Source organism: Babylonia areolata, chromosome 20 (assembly GCF_041734735.1).
Source record: "Babylonia areolata isolate BAREFJ2019XMU chromosome 20, ASM4173473v1, whole genome shotgun sequence".
Classification (NCBI taxonomy): Eukaryota; Metazoa; Mollusca; class Gastropoda; order Neogastropoda; family Buccinidae; genus Babylonia; species Babylonia areolata.
This window is the reverse complement of record NC_134895.1, coordinates 1,324,517-1,352,002: the sequence shown is the minus strand read 5'-3', so window position 1 is coordinate 1,352,002 and position 27,486 is coordinate 1,324,517. Positions and strand designations below refer to the sequence as shown.

The 27,486-nt window shown below is 41.5% G+C and overlaps 1 protein-coding gene across 2 annotated transcripts in view; it reads right to left on the bottom strand.

Moving 5' to 3' along the window:
• Positions 1-25,304, bottom strand: part of LOC143294820 (CYFIP-related Rac1 interactor B-like) — a 54,378-nt gene extending 29,074 nt beyond the window's left edge. For both annotated transcript variants that reach the window (XM_076606317.1, XM_076606318.1), the window contains exons 1-5: positions 25,195-25,304; positions 16,639-16,730; positions 4,971-5,092; positions 3,620-3,725; positions 609-745 (exon numbers count right to left, since the gene is read on the bottom strand). In XM_076606317.1, coding sequence (XP_076462432.1) covers positions 609-745; positions 3,620-3,725; positions 4,971-5,092; positions 16,639-16,714 — 441 coding nt within the window. In that variant the 5' untranslated portion in view covers positions 16,715-16,730; positions 25,195-25,304. The remainder of the gene's footprint in view (positions 1-608; positions 746-3,619; positions 3,726-4,970; positions 5,093-16,638; positions 16,731-25,194) is intronic.
• Between the last annotated feature and the right edge of the window lie 2,182 nt (positions 25,305-27,486).

Here is a 27,486-nt window from a genome sequence, read left to right as displayed (position 1 = left end):
TAGTGTACTGACGCGCTCTCCCTGGGCAGAGCAGCCTGAATTTCACACAGAGAAATCTGTTGTGACAAAAAAGACAAATAAAATACAATATTGTTTGTGTTGTAATTCATCGACTATCTTTTTTTTTTCTTTTTTTTTTTAGCTGTTGTGCAGTGGTTAGCATCACTGACTGTCAGCTGAAGCCCTGCCTCAAACCTAGAACTTCAGAGTGCAATCAACTGAAACAGAGAGACAGGGACCACATTATCAAAGCATTGTCCACTTCACTGAAGTATTCTCCACAACATTTCAGCATGTAGCATGTATGCACCACGCATCAGTCACATCAAAACCACTGCCTTTGGCTAACCTCACACACAGCAGATAGGTTACATCAATATTATCATTATACATGCAGTTTTCTTTTAATATATATATACATCAGACCTTCTACCTACGAACAAGAATCAGTTTTACGGAAGCATTTTTACAAACCCACAAAACCCCATCAAGGAAAGATAGTTTTTTTCTGCTAAACAAACTAATACAGAAGATTCATGCTTCAAATCAGAAGCTCTGATTTCTCAACAATCAACAACAAAAAACAAAGGGAATGAATGGTCAGACACCTTCAGGTCATCAAACTTGAGGACAAAGTCAAGGATCTCGGCAAACTGCTTGAAGAGAGCTTGCTGGTTCTCCAGGTGTTGTTCCGGAGCCATGTCTTCTGAACACAGCACCTTCAGCAGTTCTGGAATCACCTCCTCTGTAAGTGTGAACACATCACAGTCATCGCATCAATAAACACATCAAAGTTGTGGGTCAACACATCACACTCATCATGTCTGTCAACACATCAGTCATGTCTGTCAACACATCACACTCATCATGTCTGTCAACACATCAGTCATGTCTGTCAACACATCACACTCATCATGTCTGTCAACACACCACAGTCATCATGTCTGTCAACACATCACAGTCATCATGTCTGTCAACACACCACACCATGTCTGTCAACACATCACAGTCATCATGTCTGTCAACACCTCACAGTCATCATGTCTGTCAACACATCACACCATGTCTGTCAACACATCACAGTCATCATGTCTGTCAACACATCACACCATGTCTGTCAATACATCACAGTCATCATGTCTGTCAACACACCACACCATGTCTGTCAACACATCACACCATGTCTGTCAATACATCACAGTCATCATGTCTGTCAACACACCACAGTCATCATGTCTGTCAACACATCACACCATGTCTGTCAATACATCACAGTCATCATGTCTGTCAACACATCACAGTCATCATGTCTGTCAATACATCACACTCATCATGTCTGTCAACACACCACAGTCATCATGTCTGTCAACACACCACACCATGTCTGTCAATACATCACAGTCATCATGTCTGTCAACACATCACACTCATCATGGCTGTCAACACACCACAGTCATCATGTCTGTCAACACACCACATCATGTCTGTCAACACACCACATCATGTCTGTCAACACATCACATCATGTCTGTCAACACACCACACCATGTCTGTCAACACACCAGTCATCATGTCTGTCAACACATCACAGTCATCATGTCTGTCAACACATCACACCATGTCTGTCAATACATCACAGTCATCATGTCTGTCAACACATCACACCATGTCTGTCAATACATCACAGTCATCATGTCTGTCAACACATCACACCATGTCTGTCAATACATCACAGTCATCATGTCTGTCAACACACCACACCATGTCTGTCAACACACCACATCATGTCTGTCAACACATCACATCATGTCTGTCAACACACCACACCATGTCTGTCAACACACCAGTCATCATGTCTGTCAACAATCACACTCATCATGTCTGTCAACACATCACACTCATCATGTCTGTCAAAGTCATCATGTCTGTCAACACACCACACCATGTCTGTCAATACATCACAGTCATCATGTCTGTCAACACACCACACCATGTCTGTCAACACATCACACCATGTCTGTCAACACACCAGTCATCATGTCTGTCAACACATCACATCATGTCTGTCAAAACACCAGTCATCATGTCTGTCAACACATCATGGTCATCATGTCTGTCAACACATCACACCATGTCTGTCAACACATCACATCATGTCTGTCAACACACCACACCATGTCTGTCAACACATCACACCATGTCTGTTAACACACCACAGTCATCAAGTCTGTCAACACATCACAGTTATCATGTCTGTCAACACATCACAGTCATCATGTCTGTCAACACATCACACCATGTCTGTCAACACATCACATCATGTCTGTCAACACACCACAGTCATCAAGTCTGTCAACACATCAAAGTTGTCATGTCTGTCAACACATCACACCATGTCTGTCAACACATCAAAGTTGTCATGTCTGTCAACACATCACATCATGTCTGTCAACACATCACAGTTGTCATGTCTGTCAACACATCACATCATGTCTGTTAACACACCACAGTCATCAAGTCTGTCAACACATCAAAGTTGTCATGTCTGTCAACACATCACAGTCATCATGTTTGTCAACACATCACAGAGGAAACAAATAACCTACATAATGTGAAGTGTTTGTTTTTGTCACCACCAGTTTCAATCCTATCTTCACCCCCTCCGCACAAACCTTGTACACCACAAGTGACACAAACCTTGTACACCACAAGTGACACAAACCTTGTACACCACAAGTGACACAAACCTTGTACACCACAAGTGACACAAACCTTGTACACCACAAGTGACACAAACCTTGTACACAAGTGACACGAACCCTGTACACCACAAGTGACACGAACCCTGTACACCACAAGTGAGACAAACCTTGTACACTAAAAGTGACACAAACCTTGTACACCACAAGTGACATGAACCCTGTACACCACAAGTGACACGAACCCTGTACACCACAAGTGAGACAAACCTTGTGCACCACAAGTGACACAAAACTTGTGCACCACAAGTGACATGAACCTTGTACACCACAAGTGATGTTTGCGGTTAGTATCCCATCACCGTGGTGCTTCCTAAGCTTCAACATACACACCTCCCTCACACATTTCACTCTCTTTTTTCCCCAAAGAATATTCTGGTTTCCTACTCTGATGTCCTGAAAATAGTACAGAGAATACAGAATACAATAATGTCTCCAATACAGAAATTCATTTGTAGTGCATGGAAATAAGAATAATAATGATGTTAATATTCACACCTGTTTCTAAGGACAGCTTCCTCACATGAAACTCCAGTGCTTTACATCAAGACACACACACACACACACACACACACACACACACACACACACTCCAAAACAACACATGAAAGGAAGAAAAAGTTATGTTAACAAAAATGCTTCAAACACACACACCCACACACACCCACACCCACACACACACGGTCTCCTCCATAAACTCTGTCTTTTCCCTCACCCACTCCCCGACCTCAAATTTCCTCGATGAATTTCAGACACTGGGTACACATTATGGACTGTGGAACTGATCCTGCCATGAGTGAACGCATGCTTCCTAACGACAACTACGGGCTGTCACCATCAGAAAAGAGGAGCTGGCTCACCTAGTTTCTGAGAGAACTCGTAGAACCTCTTCAACTTGGCCACCAGCTCACACACAGCCACCCAGGCTTTCTCCTTCAGCTGTTCATCTGCAGGGTTTGAAATGGCCTGAAACAACATAGCAATATCCATCAGCAGTTTGAAATGGCCTGAAACAACATAACAATATCCATTAGCAGTTTGAAATGGCCTGAAACAACATAGCAATATCCATCAGCAGTTTGAAATCATCTTCTTCTTCTTTCCGTTACACGACCAACATCAACTTGCCGATGACTTTGTCATGGTTCATACATGCTGGGTATTTTCATGTCTCCATAACACACCGAACACTTACATGGGTTATAGGATCTTTAACATGGGTATTTGATCTTCTGTGTGTGTATACACACGAAGGGGGTTCAGGCATTAGCAGGTCTGCACATATGCTGACCTGGGAGATAGGAAAAATCTCCACCCTTTACCCACCAGGCACTGTTACCGTGATCTGAACCCTTCACCTGCAGATTGAAAGTCCAAAGCTTAAACCACTCGGCTATTGTGCCTGAAACAATACAATAATGTCCATCAGCAGTTTGAAATGACCTGAAACAACATAATACTGTCCATTAACAATTTAAAATGATCTGAAGCACCACACCTGTCCATTAACAGTTTAACACACACATACAAACACACTGTTGCTGAGAGAATGGGGTTGGCTGATAACCATGTCATGGACACAAACACAAACACACTGTTGCTGAAACAATGGGGTTGGCTGATAACCATGTCATGGACACAAACACAAACACACTGTTGCTGAGAGAATGGGGTTGGCTGATAACCATGTCATGGACACAAACACAAACACACTGTTGCTGAGAGAATGGTTGGCTGATAACCATGTCATGGACACACACACAAACACACTGTTGCTGAGAGAATGGTTGGCTGATAACCATGTCATGGACACAAACACAAACACACTGTTGCTGAGAGAATGGTTGGCTGATAACCATGTCATGGACACACACACAAACACACTGTTGCTGAGAGAATGGTTGGCTGATAACCATGTCATGGACACACACACAAACACACTGTTGCTGAGAGAATGGTTGGCTGATAACCATGTCATGGACACAAACACAAACACACTGTTGCTGAGAGAATGGTTGGCTGATAACCATGTCATGGACACAAACACAAACACACTGTTGCTGAGAGAGAAAATGGATGAGAAGGAGAGAAGGGATGATGGAGAACAGGACAGAAGGAAAGAAAGAAACAGTGGAGAGAGAGACAGACAGAAATACAGAGACAGCGTGAGGCAGAGTCAGAGAGAGAGAAAGGGAGGAAATTTACACTGACCAGACGGATCTCCTCAGAGGCCCCGATATAGGACTGCAGTTCAGCCAGGATGCTCTTGGAGGAATCCAGCACATCCTGCACTAGTCTCCATGTCTCTTTCTCCTCCTCTGTCGGCTCAGCATCTGCAATCAACCACACCACCTGTAGTGACACACCATCTGCAACATCACACACCATCTGTAGTGACACACCATCTGCAACATCACACCATCTGTAGTGACACACCATCTGCAACATCACACACCATCTGTAGTGACACACCATCTGCAATCAACACACACCACCTGTAGTGACACACCATCTGCAACATCACACACCATCTGTAGTGACACACCATCTGCAACATCACACACCATCTGTAGTGACACACCATCTGCAACATCACACACCATCTGTAGTGACACACCATCTGCAATCAACACACCACCTGTAGTGACACACCTTCTGCAACATCACACGCCATCTGTAGTGACACACCATCTGCAATCAACACACACCACCTGTAGTGACACACCATCTGCAACATCACACACCATCTGTAGTGACACACCATCTGCAATCAACCACACCACCTGTAGTGACACACCATCTGCAACATCACACACCATCTGCAGTGACACACCATCTGCAATATCACACACCATCTGTAGTGACACACCATCTGCAATCAACACACACCATCTGTAGTGACACACCATCTGCAACATCACACACCATCTGTAGTGACACACCATCTGCAACATCACACACCATCTGCAGTGACACACCATCTGCAACATCACACCATCTGTAGTGACACACCATCTGCAACATCACACCATCTGCAGTGACACACCATCTGCAATATCACACACCATCTGCAGTGACACACCATCTGCAATATCACACACCATCTGCAGTGACACACCATCTGCAACATCACACCATCTGTAGTGACACACCATCTGCAATCAACACACACCACCTGTAGTGACACACCATCTGCAACATCACACCATCTGTAGTGACACACCATCTGCAATATCACACACCATCTGCAGTGACACACCATCTGCAATATCACACACCATCTGCAGTGACACACCATCTGCAACATCACACCATCTGTAGTGACACACCATCTGCAACATCACACACCATCTGCAGTGACACACCATCTGCAATATCACACACCATCTGCAGTGACACACCATCTGCAACATCACACCATCTGTAGTGACACACCATCTGCAACATCACACACCATCTGCAGTGACACACCATCTGCAATATCACACACCATCTGCAGTGACACACCATCTGCAACATCACACACCATCTGCAGTGACACACCATCTGCAATATCACACACCATCTGTAGTGACACACCATCTGCAACATCACACCATCTGTAGTGACACACCATCTGCAACAACACACCATCTGCAGTGACACACCATCTGGAACATCACACCATCTGTAGTGACACACCATCTGCAACATCACACACCATCTGTAGTGACACACCATCTGCAACATCACACCATCTGCAGTGACACACCATCTGCAACATCACACGCCATCTGCAGTGACACACCATCTGCAACATCACACCATCTGTAGTGACACACCATCTGCAACATCACACCATCTGTAGTGACACACCATCTGCAACAACACACACCATCTGCAACATCACACACACCATCTGCAACATCACACACCATCTGTAGTAACACACCATCTGCAACATCACACCATCTGTAGAAAGACACCACATAGAAACACACCATCTGCAACATCACACCACCTGTAAGATCACATAATCTGCAACACCACACCATCTGTAACATCATGTAATCTGCAACAACACACCATCTGTACTACAATGTAATCTACAACAACAGTCACCATGCCTGAGACATCTGTTCAATGTCTTCCTTACTGAACTACACCACATGACATGTCTGTTCATTGTTTTTCTTACTGAACAACACAGTCACCAGATGGGACATGTGTGTTCATTGTCTTCCTCACTGAACTACACAGTCACCAGATGGGACATGTGTGTTCATTGTCTTCCTCACTGAACTACACAGTCACCAGATGGGACATGTGTGTTCATTGTCTTCCTCACTGAACTACACAGTCACCAGATGGGACATGTGTGTTCATTGTCTTCCTTACTGAACTACACAGTCACCAGATGGGACATGTGTGTTCATTGTCTTCCTCACTGAACTACACAGTCACCAGATCAGACATGTGTGTTCATTGTCTTCCTCATTGAACTACACAGTCACCAGATGGGACATGTGTGTTCATTGTCTTCCTTACTGAACTACACAATCACCAGATGGGACATGTGTGTTCATTGTCTTCCTTACTGAACTACACAATCACCAGATCAGACATGTGTGTTCATTGTCTTCCTCACTGAACTACACAGTCACCAGATCAGACATGTGTGTTCATTGTCTTCCTCACTGAACTACACAGTCACCAGATGGGACATGTGTGTTCATTGTCTTCCTCACTGAACTACACAGTCACCAGATCAGACATGTGTGTTCATTGTCTTCCTCATTGAACTACACAGTCAGCAGATCGGACATGTGTGTTCATTGTCTTCCTCATTGAACTACACAGTCAGCAGATCGGACATGTGTGTTCATTGTCTTCCTCATTGAACTACACAGTCACCAGATGGGACATGTGTGTTCATTGTCTTCCTCATTGAACTACACAGTCACCAGATCAGACATGTGTGTTCATTGTCTTCCTCATTGAACTACACAGTCACCAGATCAGACATGTGTGTTCATTGTCTTCCTCATTGAACTACACAATCACTACGTCTGACAGGACTTTATTTCTTCCTTATTCAACAGTATTGTCATCATGTCTCACAGGTCTGTCCATTGTCATCCTCCCCATTTTGTTTTCTAACTCACAATTCACATCTCCACAAAAAGGGGCTGAATGAGACAGTGGCACAGGGAGGGGAAAGAGACAGAGAAGAAACACACAGGCAGAGACAGAAAAACACAAAGACAAAGAGAGATTATTTGATATGTAATGAGACAGACAGACAGACAGGTGGAGAGAGAGGGCTGATGGACTTATGTTCCCGGTGTTCATCAGTGATCAGGACTGAAGGAAACATTTCAGCACGGTGTTGAGTCCTTGGGAAAGCCACTTAACTCTGATTTTCCTTACTCCACCCAGGTGTCAATGGGTACCGGACTTCAACTGGGCACACTTAACTCTCTCCATACGAACGGCGAAAGAGACGACGTTAACAGCGTTTCACCCCAATTACCATCATCAAAATATTGCAAGCGGAAAGCTCTTATACTGAAGACGTGAATGTTGACAAAGAATACCACAATTCTGATGATGGAAGCTGAAGGTTGGGTCATTCAGACACCCACTGGACATCCGAGGGGTCTGTGTAGAGGAGAAGAGAGGACTGGTCGTACTGAGTGAGTTAAAACAGCTGAAGATGAGGATTGGGCTCTGCCTTAATTGCCATGCCCAAGACATTGCAGGCATGAATTCACAACCCTGATGGCTGTATCACACTGCAGACATGAATTCACAACCCTGATGGCTGTATCACACTGCAGACATGAATTCACAACCCTCATGGCTGTATGATCACATTGCAGACATGAATTCACAACCCTGATGGCTGTATCACACTGCAGACATGAATTCACAACCCTGATGGCTGTATCACATTGCAGACATGAATTCACAACCCTCATGGCTGTATCACACTGCAGACATGAATTCACAACCCTAATGGCTGTATGATCACATTGCAGACATGAATTCACAACCCTAATGGCTGTATGATCACATTGCAGACATGAATTCACAACCCTAATGGCTGTATCACATTGCAGACATGAATTCACAACCCTAATGGCTGTATGATCACATTGCAGACATGAATTCACAACCCTAATGGCTGTATCACATTGCAGACATGAATTCACAACCCTAATGGCTGTATGATCACATTGCAGACATGAATTCACAACCCTAATGGCTGTATCACATTGCAGACATGAATTCACAACCCTAATGGCTGTATCACATTGCAGACATGAATTCACAACCCTAATGGCTGTATCACATTGCAGACATGAATTCACAACCCTCATGGCTGTATCAGATGGCTATAAAAGGCTAGGGGACACTTAGGTTTGAACCTTTAACTTTAACAAGATGCATACACCTATATTTACAGACATCTGTGCAGACAGTACCAATGTGACGCCATGGATAAATGGATAATGTCCTGAGTCTGTGTGAGCTATTTCCTTGAGGAAGGAAAAGAATACTTCAGGTAGGTTACGCCACACAGTGAAACAACACCCTGACACGCACAGACACACTCCAGACTTGAACAGTTCACGCCAAAAAGAAAACCGTGAAACAACACCCTGACATGCACAGACACACTCCAGACTTGAACAGTTCACGCCAAAAAGAAAACCGTGAAACAACACCCTGACACGCACAGACACACTCCAGACTTGAACAGTTCACGCCACCGTGAAACAACACCCTGACACGCACAGACACACTCCAGACTTGAACAGTTCACGCCACCGTGAAACAACACCCTGACACGCACAGACACAGTCCAGACTTGAACAGTTCACGCCAAAAAGAAAACCGTGAAACAACACCCTGACACGCACAGACACACTTCAGACTTGAACAGTTCACGCCAAAAAGAAAACCTCTCTTATCCTGAAAGCTTTCATTGAATTCCTGGTCATCAGGAAACTGATGGTCCTCTCCACAATGCTGGAAAAACCAAATGATCTCAAAAGTTTGAATCAGTGTCTGGGTTTGGAAGGTCCTCTCCACAACACTGGAAAAACCAAATGATCTCAAAAGTTTGAATCAGTGTCTGGGTTTGGAAGGTCCTCTCCACAAAGCTGTAAAAACCAAATGATCTCAAAAGTTTGAATCAGTGTCTGGGTTTGGAAGGTCCTCTCCACAAAGCTGTAAAAACCAAATGATCTCAAAAGTTTGAATCAGTGTCTGGGTTTGGAAGGTCCTCTCCACAAAGCTGTAAAAACCAAATGATCTCAAAAGTTTGAATCAGTGTCTGGGTTTGGAAGGACCTCTCCACAAAGATGAATAATTTGAACAACCTCCCCACCTGCCCAGCAAGTAGTGTGTTTGGAGTTCTGAACGATGACATAAAAACAACACGCGCAAACACCATATCCTGTCCAGCACATTGTGCATGTGTCACTCTAAAAGGCCATGGCAGACAAACAGTTTCAGTTTCAGTAGCTCAAGGAAGCGTCACTGTGTTCGGACAAACCATATACGCTACACCACATCTGCCAAGCAGATGCCTGACCAGCAGCGTAACCCAACGCGCTCAGGCCTTGAAAAAAACAAAAAAAACAAAAAAAAACAAAAAAACGGGGGAATAAATAATAGATAAGCTTACATAAATAAATAAATAAATAAATGAATAATAATTATAATACAGAAAAAAATAGTAGTAATAATAATAGTAATACTAATAAAATGATTAAAAAAAAAGACAACAATGGTGATAAATAAGCGAATAAATGAAAAACATGAAGACACACATTCACACATTCACCCACACATGCATAACAGAAATGCACCAAACATGCAGTTTCACAGATATGAAAGCACAGTCAAATACATATAAACGTACATGAGCTCCAACACACACACACACACACACACACACACATTACCTTGCACCTCCTCTACCCCCCTCCTCCACACACAAACAACATATATACAACCAACACATCCTGTCCATCATCACATTGTGCGATGTCATTCTAAAAAGCCATAACACATTAACAACACACACCAACACCACATCCTGCCCATCACACTGTACACTTGTCATTCTAACACTAAAAGGCCTTGAAGTCCAAACAACACGTGTACCCACAAAGAGAACAGGACATGATGACAGGAAGCAAGCAGCACAGGAGGAAAACTCCACAAGGACGTACTTCTCCAGACAATCGACACACCAGAGTGCCCTGCATTGTTTCCCACCAGGAAAAGACACGCTCCGCTGCTTCTCTCAGCACCGCTCTTCAAAGGTCACACCTTCAGTGGACAACGTAAAGAATACAACAAAACCAGCTGTTCACTGTTCTTATGATACAACCACGGCCAGCTCACAGTGAGAATGCAGTTATTTTCATTGTTGATTCTAGCCCCACCGACTTTACAAGGCCATAAATACAGGCTGAAAAGGCTGTCAATATCAATCCCAAACAAAGCCGCAAGAAACAAACCTGAAAGGAAATATTGGGCACAAGTTCAGTAATATTGATGCACATGTCTAAACCCAGGACATGCCCTTTATATTGACTATTCTTTCAATTTTTCATGAAGATAAAAAAAAATTTTTTTTAACACCCAAAGTAACCTGAACACAAACATAAGTCTGCATTCACACAAAATCATATACAACACTAACAGACAAACAATATCAGAAAATGCCAGATGGCAACTCACACGTAAAAAAAAAACAGAACAACATCACAGCAAGAGCACCCAATTATCAAGTCAATAAAAAGATGAAACATATTCAAGACTTTCCAGATATAAAAAAAAGGACATTAAATGATCAACAAGGCAGCTGATCATGGGGGAAAGATGGCAGAAAAAAAAGAAACAAAACAAAAACAAAAAAACAACAACAAAAAAAGCAAAGAGATAACAGAAAATAGAGATCTTCTAGCACAGATTTTCCAGAAGAAGATGATACTGTTTATATATATATATATATTTTTTTTTTTTTTTTTTTTTTTTTAAGGAAACAACCTCTGACATTCCCATCCAGCTGCTGCAGTTCTAGACAAAACAGCAACAACAAAAACCACACTATCCACAGATTCTGGACCATTTCTTGGAACACAGGACTGGTTTGAAACACACAAAAATGAATGATGAAGGAAACAGGGTGAGGGGCAGATGGAACAAGAACAAGAAGTTCTGATGTGAAGTTAACAGTGGGGGGCACAGATGGAAGTAGGCAGGGAGATAGATGAGATCAGGATGAAATCGTACCAGGAATTACCACACATAAAAAACAAAGAGAGAGAGAGAGAGAGAGAGAGAGAGAGAGAGAGAGAGAGAGAGAGAATAAAAAAGAGAAGAAAAAATGAAGAGACACAAATTGCCCATCATCATGATCATGCCATGGCTGCTTGTTTTGTTTTTGTTTTTTAATTAATACTTTAACTTTCATTCCACAAGTATATACATTCCAACCAAGCAAGAAAAAAATACAGAAAAAAGAAACAGATAAACAGACGACACAGACACATCACCATCATAATCATCACCATCATAATCATCACCATCATCATCATAAACATCACCATCATAATCATCACCATCATAACCATCACCATCATTATCATAAATGTTCCACAGACAATAGAGAAGTATGCTTTCAATGGACTACATGATCCACTTCTAAATGTTCCATAGACAATAGAGAAGTATGCCTTCACCGGACTACATGATCCACTTCTAAATGTTCCACAGATAATAGAGAAGTATGCTTTCAATGGACTACATGATCCACTTCTAAATGTTCCATAGACAATAATAGAGAAGTATGCCTTCAATGGACTACATGATCCACTTCTAAATGTTCCATAGACAATAGAGAAGTATGCTTTCAATGGACTACATGATCCACTTCTAAATGTTCCATAGACAACAGAGAAGTATGCCTTCACTGGACTACATGATCAACTTCTAAATGTTCCATAGACAATAGAGAAGTATGCCTTCACCGGACTACATGATCCACTTCTAAATGTTCCATAGACAACAGAGAAGTATGCTTTCAATGGACTACATGATCCACTTCTAAATGTTCCATAGACAACAGAGAAGTATGCCTTCAATGGACTACATGATCAACTTCTAAATGTTCCATAGACAATAGAGAAGTATGCTTTCAATGGACTACATGATCAACTTCTAAATGTTCCATAGACAACAGAGAAGTATGCCTTCAATGGACTACATGATCAACTTCTAAATGTTCCATAGACAATAGAGAAGTATGCTTTCAATGGACTACATGATCAACTTCTAAATGTTCCATAGACAATAGAGAAGTATGCTTTCAATGGACTACATGATCCACTTCTAAATGTTCCATAGACAATAGAGAAGTATGCTTTCAATGGACTACATGATCCACTTCTAAATGTTCCATAGACAACAGAGAAGTATGCCTTCAATGGACTACATGATCCACTTCTAAATGTTGCATAGACAATAGAGAAGTATGCCTTCACTGGACGACATGATCCACTTCTAAATGTTCCATAGACAATAGAGAAGTATGCCTTCAATGGACTACAGGATCCACTTCTAAATGTTCCATAGACAACAGAGAAGTATGCCTTCACCGGACTACATGATCAACTTCTAAATGTTCCATAGACAACAGAGAAGTATGCCTTCAATGGACTACATGATCCACTTCTAAATGTTCCAACTTCAATAGACAACAGAGAAGTATGCCTTCAATGGACTACATGATGCACTTCTAAATGTTCCAACTTCCATAGACAATAGAGAAGTATGCTTTCAATGGACTACATGATCAACTTCTAAATGTTCCACAGACAATAGAGAAGTATGCCTTCACTGGACTACATGATCCACTTCTAAATGTTCCAACTTCAATAGACAACAGAGAAGTATGCCTTCAATGGACTACATGATGCACTTCTAAATGTTCCAACTTCCATAGACAATAGAGAAGTATGCTTTCAATGGACTACATGATCAACTTCTAAATGTTCCACAGACAATAGAGAAGTATGCCTTCACTGGACTACATGATCAACTTCTAAATGTTCCAACTTCAATAGACAACAGAGAAGTATGCTTTCAATGGACTACATGATCCACTTCTAAATGTTCCATAGACAATAGAGAAGTATGCTTTCAATGGACTACATGATCCACTTCTAAATGTTCCATAGACAACAGAGAAGTATGCCTTCACTGGACTACATGATCCACTTCTAAATGTTCCATAGACAACAGAGAAGTATGCCTTCACTGGACTACATGATCAACTTCTAAATGTTCCATAGACAACAGAGAAGTATGCCTTCACTGGACTACATGATCAACTTCTAAATGTTCCATAGACAATAGAGAAGTATGCTTTCAATGGACTACATGATCCACTTCTAAATGTTCCATAGACAATAGAGAAGTATGCTTTCAATGGACTACATGATCCACTTCTAAATGTTCCATAGACAATAGAGAAGTATGCTTTCAATGGACTACATGATCAACTTCTAAATGTTCCATAGACAACAGAGAAGTATGCCTTCAATGGACTACATGATCCACTTCTAAATGTTCCATAGACAACAGAGAAGTATGCCTTCAATGGACTACATGATCCACTTCTAAATGTTCCAACTTCAATAGACAACAGAGAAGTATGCTTTCAATGGACTACATGATCAACTTCTAAATGTTCCATAGACAACAGAGAAGTATGCTTTCAATGGACTACATGATCAACTTCTAAATGTTCCATGGACAATAGAGAAGTATGCCTTCACCGGACTACATGATCCACTTCTAAATGTTCCATGGACAATAGAGAAGTATGCCTTCACTGGACTACATGATCCACTTCTAAATGTTCCACAGACAATAGAGAAGTATGCCTTCAATGGACTACATGATCCACTTCTAAATGTTCCACAGACAACAGAGAAGTATGCCTTCAATGGACTACATGATCCACTTCTAAATGTTCCAACTTCAATAGACAACAGAGAAGTATGCCTTCAATGGACTACATGATGCACTTCTAAATGTTCCAACTTCCATAGACAATAGAGAAGTATGCTTTCAATGGACTACATGATCAACTTCTAAATGTTCCACAGACAATAGAGAAGTATGCCTTCACTGGACTACATGATCAACTTCTAAATGTTCCAACTTCAATAGACAACAGAGAAGTATGCTTTCAATGGACTACATGATCCACTTCTAAATGTTCCATAGACAATAGAGAAGTATGCTTTCAATGGACTACATGATCCACTTCTAAATGTTCCATAGACAACAGAGAAGTATGCCTTCACTGGACTACATGATCAACTTCTAAATGTTCCATAGACAATAGAGAAGTATGCTTTCAATGGACTACATGATCCACTTCTAAATGTTCCATAGACAATAGAGAAGTATGCTTTCAATGGACTACATGATCCACTTCTAAATGTTCCATAGACAATAGAGAAGTATGCTTTCAATGGACTACATGATCCACTTCTAAATGTTCCATAGACAACAGAGAAGTATGCCTTCAATGGACTACATGATCAACTTCTAAATGTTCCATAGACAACAGAGAAGTATGCCTTCAATGGACTACATGATCCACTTCTAAATGTTCCATGGACAATAGAGAAGTATGCTTTCAATGGACTACATGATCCACTTCTAAATGTTCCATAGACAACAGAGAAGTATGCCTTCAATGGACTACATGATCCACTTCTAAATGTTCCAACTTCAATAGACAACAGAGAAGTATGCTTTCAATGGACTACATGATCAACTTCTAAATGTTCCATAGACAACAGAGAAGTATGCTTTCAATGGACTACATGATCAACTTCTAAATGTTCCATGGACAATAGAGAAGTATGCCTTCACCGGACTACATGATCCACTTCTAAATGTTCCATGGACAATAGAGAAGTATGCCTTCACTGGACTACATGATCCACTTCTAAATGTTCCACAGACAATAGAGAAGTATGCCTTCAATGGACTACATGATCCACTTCTAAATGTTCCACAGACAATAGAGAAGTATGCCTTCACTTCCCATTCCCAGACTACATGATCCACTTCTTTTTCACACTCCCCAATCAAACATCCATCCTCCTAACCCCCCCCCCCACCCCACCCAACAACCCCCCTCCACACACACACGCACACCGCATCCACATTGAATGGATGCCTCAATTTTCTGAGTCTCACCATTTCATGCTTGTTTTATGCAAACAGATGTTCACACACAAAAAATTAAGATGAAAAGGAAAAGTCTTGCTGTACCAGAGCAAGTGCCTAAAGTGTTGGTAAACACACATTGTAGGTAAACATGCTACTTCATGTCAATAAGGGAGCAGGTAACAATAAATATGTAACAGCAAAGACTATAGTGGACAGAGAAAAAAGAAACTAATAATTAATGATAAGAAGGTAGACGTGCCAGCATTCCTCAGACTGTCTTTTCAAACTGTTAATATTTGCTAAGTAATGTTCATCAGTATATCCTTTTCTCAGAATAGCAAGAAAAGCTCATATAACTGGCTGAAAATTGTGCAACTTGCATCTGTTGATACAGAATTTAGCTAAATGTAGAACCAGATCCACCACTTTATCTGTTTGTAAATTATTTTTTCATACCAAAATAAAACAGGTTTCTGATCTATTTCAAAGTTCTCACAGTGCTGGCACCTCTCCATCAAGGTCTGCTGCAACCCTGTCCAAAACTTATGGACAACATTACAATCAGCCACAGCTGCTGGTTATTCTGCAGACAGACAGAGACAGGAACAGACACATCCACAATTACTTTCAAAATCCACAAAGATGTCGGCCCCTTTGGAAGGTGGGTCGGGGTTGATCAGAATGCGCAGAAGGTTTCCCATGGTCAAAGACGGAGATCTGGAACAACACACATGGCACGTCAACATGACACACATCCCATCAACAGCACACATGACATGTCAACATGACACACATCACATCAACAACGCACATGGCACGTCAACATGACACACATCCCATCAACAGCACACATGACACATCAACATGACACACATCACAACAACACACATGGCATGTCAACATGACACACATCACATCAACAACACACATGACATGTCAACATGACACACATCACATCAACAACACACCTGGCACATCAACATGACACACATCACATCAACAACACACATGGCACGTCAACATGACACACATCACATCAACAACACACATGGCACATCAACATGACACACATCACATCAACAACACACATGGCACGTCAACATGACACACATCACATCAACAACACACATGGCACGTCAACATGGCACACATCACATCAACAACACACATGGCACGTCAACATGACACACATCGCATCAACAACACACATGGCACGTCAACATGACACACATCACATCAACAACACACATGACACGTCAACATGACACACATCCCATCAACAACACACATGGCACGTCAACATGACACACATCCCATCAACAGCACACATGACACATCAACATCACACACACACACACACACACACACACACATCACATCAACAACACACATGGCACGTCAACATGACACACATCACATCAACAACACACATGGCACATCAACATGACACACATCACATCAACAACACACATGGCACATCAACATGACACACATCACATCAACAACACACATGGCACGTCAACATGACACACATCACATCAACAAGACACATGACACATAAACATGACACACATCACATCAGCAAGACACATCAACATGACACACATCCCATCAACAACACACATGACATGTCAACATGACACACATCACATCAACAACACACATGGCACATCAACATGACACACATCACATCAACAACACACATGGCATGTCAACATGACACACATCACATCAACAGCACACATGGCATGTCAACATGACACACATCACATCAACAAGACACATGACATGTCAACATGACACACATCACATCAACAACACACATGGCACGTCAACATGACACACATCACATCAACAACACACATGACATGTCAACATGACACACATCACAACAACACACATGGCACGTCAACATGACACACATCCCATCAACAGCACACATGACATGTCAACATGACACACATCACATCAACAACACACATGGCACATCAACATGACACACATCACATCAACAACACACATGACATGTCAACATGACACACATCACATCAACAACACACATGGCACGTCAACATGACACACATCACATCAACAACACACATGGCACGTCAACATGACACACATCACATCAACAACACACATGACACATCAACATCACACACACACACACATCACATCAACAAGACACATGACACGTCAACATAACACACCTCACATCAACAAGACACATGACACATCAACATGACACACATCACATCGACAACACACATGACACGTCAACATAACACACATCACATCAACAACACACACACCACATTAAATTGACGCCACACCAAAATGACCACACCACATCAGCATCATACATATACACATCAACATGACAAACACACATCAACATGACACACATCACATCAACAAGACCCAAATGTCAACATAACACACATCACATCAACAAGACACATGACACATCAACATAACACACATCACATCACCAACACACACACCACATTAAATTGACACCACACCAAAATGACCACACCACACCAGCATCATACACATACACATCAACAAGACCCAATGTCAACAAGGCACATGCCACTTCAACATTATGCATCAACATGACATGCCCGTCAACATGACACATATCTCATCAATATCATACCACAAACCAACAAGACATATAAACCTCATAAACATAACACACACCACATCAACATGACACATATACATCTACATATCACACACACACACACACCACATCAACATCACACACACACACACACACACACACACACACACCACATCAACATCACACATACACCTACATATCACACACACACACACACACACACCACACCAACATGACACACACATCTACATCACACACACACACACACACACACACACACACCCCACATCAACATGACACATACATCTACATATCACACACACACACACACACACACACACCACACCAACATGACACACACATCTACATCACACACACACACACACACACACACCACATCAACATGACACACACACACCACATCAACATGACACATACATCTACATATCACACACACACACACACACACACACACAGACACACACACACCACACCACACCAACATGACACAGACAACATGACACACACACACACATACCACATCAACATGACACAGACATCTACACACACACACACACACACACACACACACACACACACACACATACACACACACCACACCAACATGACACACACACTGCATCAACATGCAACACACCACATCAAAACAACACACACCACATATCTACATCACACACACACACACACACACACACACACACACACACACACATCACACCAACATAACACACACTGCATCAACACGCAACACACCACATCAAAACACCACACATCTACATCACACACACACACACACACACATCACATCAAAATGACACACACACACCATATCAACATGAGACACATCACATCAACAACATACACACAGCATCAACATGGCAAACATCAAGCCAACTTGATAGACACACCATCAACATGACACCAACATGACACAGACGCCATATCAACATCACACACACCACATCACCATTAAACACCAATTCGCTATCACACACACATCAACATTACACACAAACACATCTGGGTTTTGATACAGCTGACCTGACCTCCCTTGCGTTCAGTTAATAATAATAATATTATTAATAGTATTCATATAGCACTGAATCTTGTGCAGAGACAGATCTAAGCACTTTCACACCAGTCATTCACACGCATGCATAACTCTAAAACTGAAGAAACTGAAGACAAGGAAGAAGTTGTTCAGTATTTACTTTTCTTTCCTTTTTTTCTTTTTCACTACATATCTTATCACCTTCTCTTCTTCCTATTCTTCACATCACCCGTAATGGACTGCTGGGAAGTCTATGTTCTTCACATCACCCGTAATGGACTGCTGGGAAGTCTATGTTCTTCACATCACCCGTAATGGACTGCTGGGAAGTCTATGTTCTTCACATCACCCGTAATGGACTGCTGGGAAGTCTATGTTCTTCACATCACCCGTAATGGGCTGATGGGAAGTCTATGTTCTTTACATCACCCTTAATGGGCTGATGGGAAGTCTATGTTCTTTACATCACCCTTAATGGGCTGATGGGAAGTCTATGTTCTTTACATCACCCTTAATGGGCTGATGGGAAGTCTATGTTCTTCACATCACCCGTAATGGGCTGTTGGGAAGTCTCTGTTCTTTACATCACCCTTAATGGGCTGATGGGAAGTCTATGTTCTTTACATCACCCTTAATGGACTGCTGGGAAGTCTATGTTCTTCACATCACCCTTAATGGGCTGGTGGGAAGTCTATGTTCTTTACATCACCCTTAATGGGCTGGTGGGAAGTCTATGTTCTTCACATCACCCTTAATGGACTGCTGGGAAGTCTATGTTCTTCACATCACCCGTAATGGGCTGCTGGGAAGTCTATGTTCTTCACATCACCCGTAATGGGCTGTTGGGAAGTCTATGTTCTTCACATCACCCGTAATGGGCTGCTGGGAAGTCACTGGACTGTGGTATTTCTCCCACTGACATTGAGAACATCACTAAACTGTGACTGCTATCTCTGGATCACCTGCCATGGGTGGTGATAGTTAGAAGGCAAAACTGAGGTATCCAAACAATCTGTGGAGACCAAACTGCTATCATACCAATTACCAGGCTTACAACTGGTGCTCTCACTGAAAAATAAATGGCCCCCAGTTGTGGTCTCAGAAGGATTTATAGTCTCCTTCTATCTTCCCCTTACAATCCCTGATTATTTATATATTTTTTTATGTTTCTTTTTTAAATGTCTATTTTGCTATGTTTTGCTAAGTGTTTGTTTATATTCAACTGCATTTGTATTCTTCCACTGTTATCAACTTTATATATATATATATATATATATATATATATATATATATCATAATTCATATTCATGTGCACTCTCTCTCTCTCTCTCTCTCTCTCTCTCTCTCACTCACTCTGTGTCTGTCTGTCTGCCTGTCTGTCTCTCTCTCTCTTTCCCCTTTCTCTCTCTCTGTCTCATATATATTCATGTTGACATATGTATTACACAAACATGCATGTACACATATGCATACACTGAATGAGAGAGGAAAATGATGCAGAGTCTGGTGTTCTCTTTTTTTTATGAGACAAATAACAGTGTGACACTCTTATGACAGGAGTAGTTTGCTGGTTACAAATTCCTTTCTTCCTTTCTTTTTCTCCCCCAAGTATATGTCTCATGGAGTAACAAATTTCAAAGTTATACTAACTGCTGTCCTTGTAGACAAAACAAATTCTTACAAATTGCTGTCCCACTAGTTGTGATCATCAGCTGCCCACTGTGGTCAAAATCACAGTTCATTTTCAGACCTTCATAACTCAAAAACAAAACAACACACACACACACACTCACCCCCCCCCCCCCCCCCCCCCCCCCCCCACACACACACACACACACAAATCTGATACTTTTTCCACAGGTCTTAAACCCATTCAGCATATGCTGGCTGTAACTGGAACCTTCACCATTCTGTCCCCAGCAGGTCATGAATGGTGGTGGGTCCCTTTGTGTAACAACCAGGAAGTGCAAATGTACTGCAACAAGTGCTGGGAAGATTATATATATTGCTTGTTCCCCTTCCACTCAGTGTGACAAAAGGAAACAATTTGTATTGTGGGGTTTTAATTGGAAAGCTACTGTCCTACTGGTTCCTTCATTTTCTAATATTCTGAACCAACTGTGCGCCAGTCACCTAATGCCTGATAACCTGTGCACAACATGTGTATGTGTGTGTCACTGTATGGCACGTATATGTGTATATATATATCTTTCCTTTTTTCTTTTTTTTTCTTTTTTTTTTGTGTGAGTGTGTGTGTGTGTGTGTGTGTGTGTGTGTGTGTGTGTGTGTGTGTGTGTGTGTGTGTATGCAGCCATGTTCTTGGCAAATAGCAAAATATATAATGTGTATGTGTGTGTGTGTGTGTGTGTGTGTGTGTGTGTGTGTGTGTGTACATCTATATATATATATATCAAAGTGTCTGTGTGCAGCCATGATCTTGTTCGATCTCATCATGTTCAACTTGTTCCTCCTCTCTCTCTACTGTGCTGCAGTGATAAGCCAAACTTAAATCACCTTGTGAACAATAAGCTGAGTATGTTTAGTTCTAACACCAATGCTAACTGGCTTGACGTTGAGTTTCTGCTATGTCAGCTGTGGAATCCAAAGTGAACGTGACAAGTCCTGTCCTGACTTGGCCAAAGCCGTGCTGCTGGACAAAGTCTAAAACTACTACCCTGCATGTCTGACTGTCAGCTAATACCTCAGAGAGTTCCGGTTAGCAGGGCCATCAACAGGGATGAAGCCAGCAGAAGAGAAGTGAACTACACACCAGACATGGACCATGTTGCTGATGATCAGTTTCAACAGCTGTCTGACATGAGGTCTACAACACGTTTCAACAGCTGTCTGTCATGAGGTCTACAACACGTTTCAACAGCTGTCTGACATGAGGTCTACAACACATACTGCTCCTCAAGAAAGGCTGCACTGTTCAGCCATCACAAACAGGGCTTCTAATAGTGAATAAATATGCGTCCCTGACCCTTTGAAAATGGCAAGTACACTCTGTATGTTCATCAAGCAGATCCCTGGGACTTTTGAAAACTTTCTTGAACAATATAGATATGTGTTTTCCTAATGCTTTTAAAATGGAAATGACACACTACATGGTCATCAACCTGCTGTGTGTGGCTAAGATATAAATCATGCTGTGAGAGGCCCACAAGTCAACAGTCTACAGCTTGCAAGACTGACAGTGTCAACCTGCTTTTCTTTTTTTCTTTTCTTTTTTTTCCTTTTTTTTTTTTTTGAGAGGAGCGAAAGTTTACTTCAGTGCCACACACAAAAAGACTGGAAACCAAACTTTACGGCAGATACAGCCTTATTTTCACCAACATTTTGGTTTGCAATAAACCTTTGCAAGAGTCCTGCAGATATGTGATACCCTGATATGTTTCAATTTCCTATCATAATTCATTTAACTGAAAGACAAGATTCACAATTTTTAAAAAGAAACTATTATTTCTGGACATAAGCCTTTCTTGATAATGCTATTAATTCAAAAGATTGTAGGGAAAGTAAAGAACGGCATCAAACTGTTAAAATTTATGAAAATATAAAGTTTGGGTGGTGGGTGGGGGTTGGGGGCATGGCAGAGGGCTGGAAAAGGGGGGAGGTGGGCATGGGGTTTGGGGGGTTGGGGGGAATAAGGAGAACTGAAGGGAGTGGTGAAAGGAGGGAGAAACTTAAAACATTACTATTTGTTTGTCTTCTTTTATAAATAAAGCTGCTCTGAAAATATTCTTCAATACTTTTTTTTTCAAATAATGTCTTTTCCTCTGATCCCAAGTACTGAGTAGTCTAAATGAGAATTGTGGATCTGTACAAATGAAAATTGTACCCGTCTTCTTGGTGAAGGGAAGGATGGTGGGGGTGGGGGTGGGTGCACCAAAAGGCACCTGAATGCCTGGCTGAAGAGGTGGTAACAGGAGCTGAGGAAAAGGTGGACAAGATGGTGGGGGCAGTTTGGGGGTGGGGGCTTGAGGCAAGAGGGACACTGGGAGTGGGAATTGATGGGAACTGTTCCCAATGGGATCACCAACTCATAGCTCTAAACAACTCAAGCCATAAGAACAACAATAATACTAATATCACCACCATCATCACTACCATTGTTGTTAAATACTACCAAAACTGTATTACAGTCAGTTGTATTTGACTATTACCATCAGAATAGCAAAGAACGCAACTACTATCCCTTTTATCCGGGCTAGAATTTGCTTATGGTGGACAGTGTCTTGCCCAAGTTACATCCCAACTCTCTTGGCTAAGAGGGCTTTATCCAGTTTAGGACAGTCAGTGATGGGATGATACCCAAAGACCAACTAGCTCCCAAAGCCACAGTACTAGCCACTGCAATCTTGCTTCCAAGTTTAAAAGTCATAGCATTCACAAACTGAAAAGATCCTGACTTAAGACGAACTTCACTATGCTATAGTATGAATGATTTCCCAATGCAGTAGAGAAACTATTGATCATGCATCTCTTACTTTGCTGTTGGCCCAACTGTATGCTGTTGTCAGTCTCTGTTGACAAGCCAAGCATTGAGCATAAATTAAGACTTGGCTGTGCATCTTTCCACTCAGTTAGTTGCAAAATTTGGCAGAACAGAGCAAACCAACAGGCCTAGTTTGCATCAGTTTGACATGGTAGTGAATATGACACCAAATATCAGTTTCAGTTTCAATTTCTCAAGGAGGTATCACTGCATTCAGACAAATCCATGCACTACCCCACATCTGCTTAGCAGATGTCTGACAGCAATGTAATCCAATGCAACAGTAATGCCCTAAATTATCAATATTATTAAACATCCAATGCTTTAAGCAACTGGCTTTTGAACACTTCACAAACATAGCAAAACTGTAGCCAGCTGATCTGCATATAAAACTGCAATGAAAAAAATCACATTAAATGATGACAGCAAAACGATCAATTAAATCAACTGAAATGGGAACTTTCTGAACATGTGATCAAATGTCGTCGTACAACAGTAGTAGCACTACTACTAGTAGGAATCTTGATCAGCTGATCTAATCATGGTACCATCATTCCGAAGCAGTAAAACACGCGTTACACACACACACACACACACACACACACACACACACACACACACACAAATGAAAGAAAACGGATGTTAACACAATCAAAGAAAATGTACGTTGACACAATCAAGAAAATTAGAATCAATATTAAAGCAAAGAAAAAAACAACAAACAAACAAACAAAAAACAACAACTATTCATATCATTATAGAAAATAACTGAATGTATTGATCGCAGCCTGCTGATGTCGTTCTCATACTGACACAAGTGACAGTGACGATGAGTCGACAGTGGAGTGTTGAAATAAACTGAATCACGTGAAATAACATTGTCATCACGATCATTTCCATTACTAAATTAACCAGATTACTGTTCTATAATGAACAACACTGTCAACTACATATATTCGAATTCCTCTGTTTGTGTACGTACCACAGTAAACTCAGAAGAAACTCATTCTTGACGCTGCTTTCAGTTTTTTGGACAGGATAAATTGCAGACAGAGCAGGAAGTGAATGCGATTCAGGGGAGATGACTTTCATACACAATGCATTTTTGGTAATGTGACAAGCACTGGTCGCACTCCGTAATTGCTAGTAGTACTGTCCACAGTTTCATATTGTCTGTAATCCCGTGGTAATCCCTGTACAGGGCAGCAGTCCAAATGGAGGGGTGCGCTCTACGAGACTGATGTCTGTGTACGACCTTTAAGTCCCCTAGTTCAGCCAGGGAAACCCGGGCCACACACAGCATCAGTCAGAAGGAAAACAAGTCCTGGAAATCTTTTCTGAGCCTGTAAGCTCGCAACCATGCAGGCGTCAGGCCTGGTCTCAGTGAAAGACTGAGGGGAAATGGCTGAGACAATATGGTCTGGAATCTGGTTCCATAGGCGGACAGCTGAAAGGAAGAAGGAGTGCCTGTTGGAGTCAGTGCAGGAGTAGGGAACCTGAAGTTTCTCTGGGCGGCATCGGACGGCCAGTACTTGAACCGTCCGCACTGGAGTACTGGGATGCCACGTAAACCAATTAAGCCACCCGTGATCCTGACCAAGTCCAGCAAAATTTGGCCGCAAACTTTAACCACATTATTTTTTTTCAAAGTGATGGTTATCGGCACCCTTCGGAGCATATGACCAAGTGTGAAACTTTAAAAAAAAAAAAAAAAAAAAAAAGAAAGAAAGAAATGAAACTCGACCAGGTCCAGCAAAATTTGGCCGCAATCCCAAGTTTATCCACGTTGTTTTTGTGTGTTTTTTTTCAAAATAATGATTATCAGCACCCTTCAGAACATAATGACCAAGTATGAAACTTGTAAAAAAAGAAAAAGAAAAAAAAAAAAAAGAAATGAAACTGTACTGAACTTGACGGTAGACAGTTAGAACCAGAACAAAGTTTTCATTTGTTCTTCTTATCGTGGTTGTTCTTGTTCTTGAACTTCTTCATTCCTCATCTGCAGTCAACGTTTCCCACACATCAAACACCAGTCAGTGCAGTGTAAATAGAGATTATCACTGATGGTGGGCAAATAGTATAGTTTTCATACTTTGCACACAAACAGAACAGGGCCCCAAATTGATCCTGTGAAAATCTTCCGGCGCAAAAATCCATGCCCAGCAACATGGAAATTCACTGCACTTTCATTTGAAGCATTTACGCAATAAATGTATACGTCCGAAATTAGGAATGAAGGGACAATTAAGGTTCATAATATCGGATTAAAACCGACATTGTTGCCTCAGCCAGCTGTACAAACAATGGAACTGAACACATTTATCCTCATCATCATATTCAATTTCAAAAGAAACAATGATGTATGGCGTCAAAAGTCGTCCTCACTTGAGTCTGCCTCGCGGTCTTGCTCAAGTTGTCTCATCACGTAAGTCCAGTCAGCACAATTATTTGGCCCTGGCCAGGAGCCTTCCTTTTCTCAATCAATTTTCTTCACTTAACTCGACCTCGCAAGCATCGACAACATTTCTGTGCCCTCGTAAAGACAATTGTCCCCTAATAAATCGACATTATTAACATACCAAACGTTCATGCTGGCTGAGAGAGTAGTAATGTTATTCTGTTCGCCGGCTTCCGAATCTAATCATAATTGAAGTGTAAAAAATTCCGGAAGCTGGTGCTGGTCTACTGAGGGGTGGGGTGGTGGGACTGGTTGGGAAGTATTGAAAGTTGGATACTGGGCCAGGGAGGGGACAGCGAGGTAGAGTAAGATACTGGCGGGGGTCAATGGCGGGGGAATAGGGGGAGGAATTTTGTTTAATGTCCCGACATACATATCGGTGATTGAAGACATTTTGTTAAAGTATTTACTGATGAATACATTTGAGTATTATCGGTTAGAAGGGGTGGGAGAAGTGAATAAATGGAGGGTTGTGGGAAAACTGGGCAAATGAGGGTGAAATAAGGGTGAAATTTGAAAAAAAATCTAAATACAATTACAGGAAATTACTTAAAGGACTTCGTAAAAGAGAAGCTGTTAAACTGACAAGCGAAACAACTGATAATTAATGAATGCAAAAAGTCAAAAACATCAACGTTCTCAGTCACTTGTGAAGACACACTTTCGTGTACATAAGGCTTCATCAAGCTACAGTAAAAAAAAAAACAAAACAAAAACAAACAAACAAACAAAAAACAAACAAACAAACAAAAAATTATATGCTTAATTGTCAGGTTACTAAAGCATATGCACTTGACACTAGTTAGAACAATACTT